The following is a 3,082-nucleotide window of genomic DNA, read 5'->3' on the forward strand; positions in this document are numbered from 1 at the left end:
GCCGTTTAAAATTTCCCACCCATCATCATAAATTTTTCACCAAAACGGTGTAGCCGGAGGCCGACTTGACCATTTCAAAAATCCCAAATCCTTCCGAATCGGCCAGCATTCCGAACGCCGCATGGCCGTCGGTGGTACCATACTCGGGGTTAAAGGTTAGTATTTCGTTTCCTGTATCATAATCATTAGGTATAATTCGTTAGATTTAAAGATAAAATTTTTAAATTTTGACAATGTGTATTAATGAATTTCTTTTTGTTTCCGATTTAGGTTAAGAAAACGGGGAAAGAAACATGGACAGAGGAGAAAAGAAAGCTCCGATTGTGGGAAGCCAAGGTTTCACCTGTTTTATACATGTTCATCTATTAATTATGATTGCTTCCATCCCTTCCCTGTGAGCTTCATTTTTGTAAAATCTATACTTCCATCCTTTCCCTATGGCATTAATGATTAATAGCATGTTATATAAATTATAAGTAGTTAGTAAGTGTGATTTGGAAGTGGATTGAAATGTATTATATGGAAATTAATAATGATCATATGTTGATTTTATTATGTCAGATGGCAACTTGAATGATTTATAGTATGAAGCAAATAATCATCATGCTGGCGATGCAGAAATATCCCTGCTGTCATGCTCTAATGATGTTGATGATGTTTACATTCCCCAAGTGTCGAAAAACTTAAAACCAACGGTTGGATAAGAGTTTATATCGATAGATGAGGTACTTGAGTTTTACATTAAGTATTCAAAAGAGGCGGGATTTAGTGTTCATAGCAATTCCAGTAAGAGACGTAAAGGTACCAATGAAGTTATAAGGAAAGAATTCGTTTGTTATAAAGAAGGAAAATCTTCTAAAAAGGGCGGTAAGAAAAAAGGGTGTCAGGGGATAACAAGAGATAATTGTCAGGCAACATTAGCCGTGGTTATATCCAAAATGGAGAAATATGTCATTAGTGTATTTGTTGAAGAGCACAGTCATCCGTTATGAAGCCTTAAAAAAGTACATTTATTGAGGTCACATCGTAATGTCTTTAAAGCCAAAAAATCACTAACACAGCAGTTTTCAGCAGCAAACGTGCCAACTCACCAACAAATAAGTATTTTTGAATTTGAAACTGGGAGTAGAGAGAATACCGGGTGTACGAAAAAGGATATTTATAACTACAAAGCTAAGTTGCATAACGAAATGCGGGGACAAGATGCAGAACTATTGAAGGAATATTTCTTAACAGAGTAAGAAATGGATCCATCATTTATGTTTGAAATAGATGCAGATGATGAATGTAAATTGAAGCGTTGTTTTTGGTCTGATTTGGTTTGTAGAAGAGCTTATGGATGTTTTGGTGATGTAGTGGTATTTAATACAACTTACAACACTAATTGGTATGGTATGATATTTGTACCTTTGGTTGGGGTTAACAATCATGGTCAAATAGTGATATTTGCATGTGCATTCTTAAGTGATGAAATAACTGAATATTTTGTTTGGTTATTTGAGCTATTAAAGAAGAGCATGCCTGCAAACACCCCAAAGATGATTATCACCAATCAAGATCCTGCAACGACAAAGGCTATAGCTTAGAGCTTACCGAATACATTCCATAGGTATTGTAGTTGGCACATACTTGAGAAGTTTTCTATATATTTAAATGCAATTACTTACAGGGATTTTTACAAAGATTTCAAACATTGCATTTGGGAATCAGAACGTCCGGAAGAGTTTGAAAGAAAATGGGCTTCTATCATCGAAAAGGCGAACCTACATGACAATGAATGGTTAAAGTCAATATTTGAACTACATTCAATACGGGTGCCGACATATGTTAATCATGTATTTTCAGCTGGAATATCAAGTAGCCAACGTGCAGAAAGCTCTTATGCATTTTTCAAGAGGTACTTTTCGAAAAAAAATTTATTGATGGATTTTATACTTCGATTTAATAGGGCACTTGCACATCAATGTTACGAAGACTTAAGTGATGATCATGTTGATATTAATGAGAAGCCTATTTTGAAATTGCCATTGGAAATGGAGAAGCAAATGGCTGAGATATACACACGCAAGATTTTTTATAAGTTTCAAGATGAGTTGTGGCATAGCTTAGTAACAATGCCACAAATTGTTAGTGAAAATGATACACATAAAATGTATACAGTCCATAGTTGTCCAAATGGAGGTGTTCCAAGGTTTTGGGAAATTGCTTATGATAAAGTTTTGGACTATGCATCGTGTAGCTGTAAAAAGTTTGAGAGTGAAGGGATTCCATGTAGACATATTTTGGCATTTTTGTGACTCTTTGGTGATATTCCTCTGCTAAAACAATATATAATGAAAAGGTGGACTAGAGCTGCAACATTTCAAATAATATACGACAAGGAAGGTTTAGAGATAACTGGAAAAGGTGGTTCAATGTTAACGTGGCGAAGTAAACTGTTCAAACTTTTCTCAGAATTCGTTGATAACATCATGTCAAATGAAGAGGCAGCTGTAATTGTGAATGATGCTCTGCAAAGTTTGGTTGATCAGTTTAAATCCGTAGGTGGTAGCACAAAGAGTGGAGGCATTTTTGAAAAAAGGTAGTAATGTTAATGCACAACTCTAAAAGACCCATCTTAGATGAGAGCAAAGGGATGTGGAAGAAGATTAAAAGGGAGGAAAGAGAAGAAAAGAAATGCTGCTAAGTATAGAGGTCGACGTTGCAATGGATGTGGAAAAATTGACCAACCGCACGAAAAAAGAAACTGTCCAGTCCTTAACAATCGGCAAGACAAAAAAACTGTATTATTTATTGGTTTTATGCAATTGGAACAATCACATCACGTACAAACTATTATGGTTTCTATGTAGGTCCTAACAACAAGAGAATATATGTCAACAAGAATTGGAATTTGAATCTGACGCTGACCAGTTTTAATTCTATAGGTATAAAACTAGGTTATAACTGCTGTATACCTGATAAATATCTTGTCATTGATGCTTATTCGAAAGTAGTCCTTATAGTCTTTAACATTTTGTTATGCAGGGCCACATGAGCAGCTTAAGGGATGACCCCTGCGTGTGGACTACCAGCCTGCAAA

The 3,082-nt window shown here is 35.4% G+C and overlaps 1 protein-coding gene across 1 annotated transcript; it reads left to right on the forward strand.

Moving 5' to 3' along the window:
- The first annotated feature begins 1,244 nt into the window (after positions 1–1,244).
- Positions 1,245–2,585, forward strand: LOC125419385 (protein FAR1-RELATED SEQUENCE 9-like). The gene is made up of 4 exons (XM_048465140.1): positions 1,245–1,387; positions 1,670–1,897; positions 1,949–2,248; positions 2,342–2,585. Exons 1-4 carry the CDS (start codon positions 1,245–1,247, stop codon positions 2,583–2,585), a joined length of 915 nt encoding a protein of 304 aa, XP_048321097.1.
- Positions 2,586–3,082: the final 497 nt, after the last annotated feature.

This window comes from Ziziphus jujuba, chromosome 11, assembly GCF_031755915.1.
Source record: "Ziziphus jujuba cultivar Dongzao chromosome 11, ASM3175591v1".
Classification (NCBI taxonomy): domain Eukaryota; kingdom Viridiplantae; phylum Streptophyta; class Magnoliopsida; order Rosales; family Rhamnaceae; genus Ziziphus; species Ziziphus jujuba.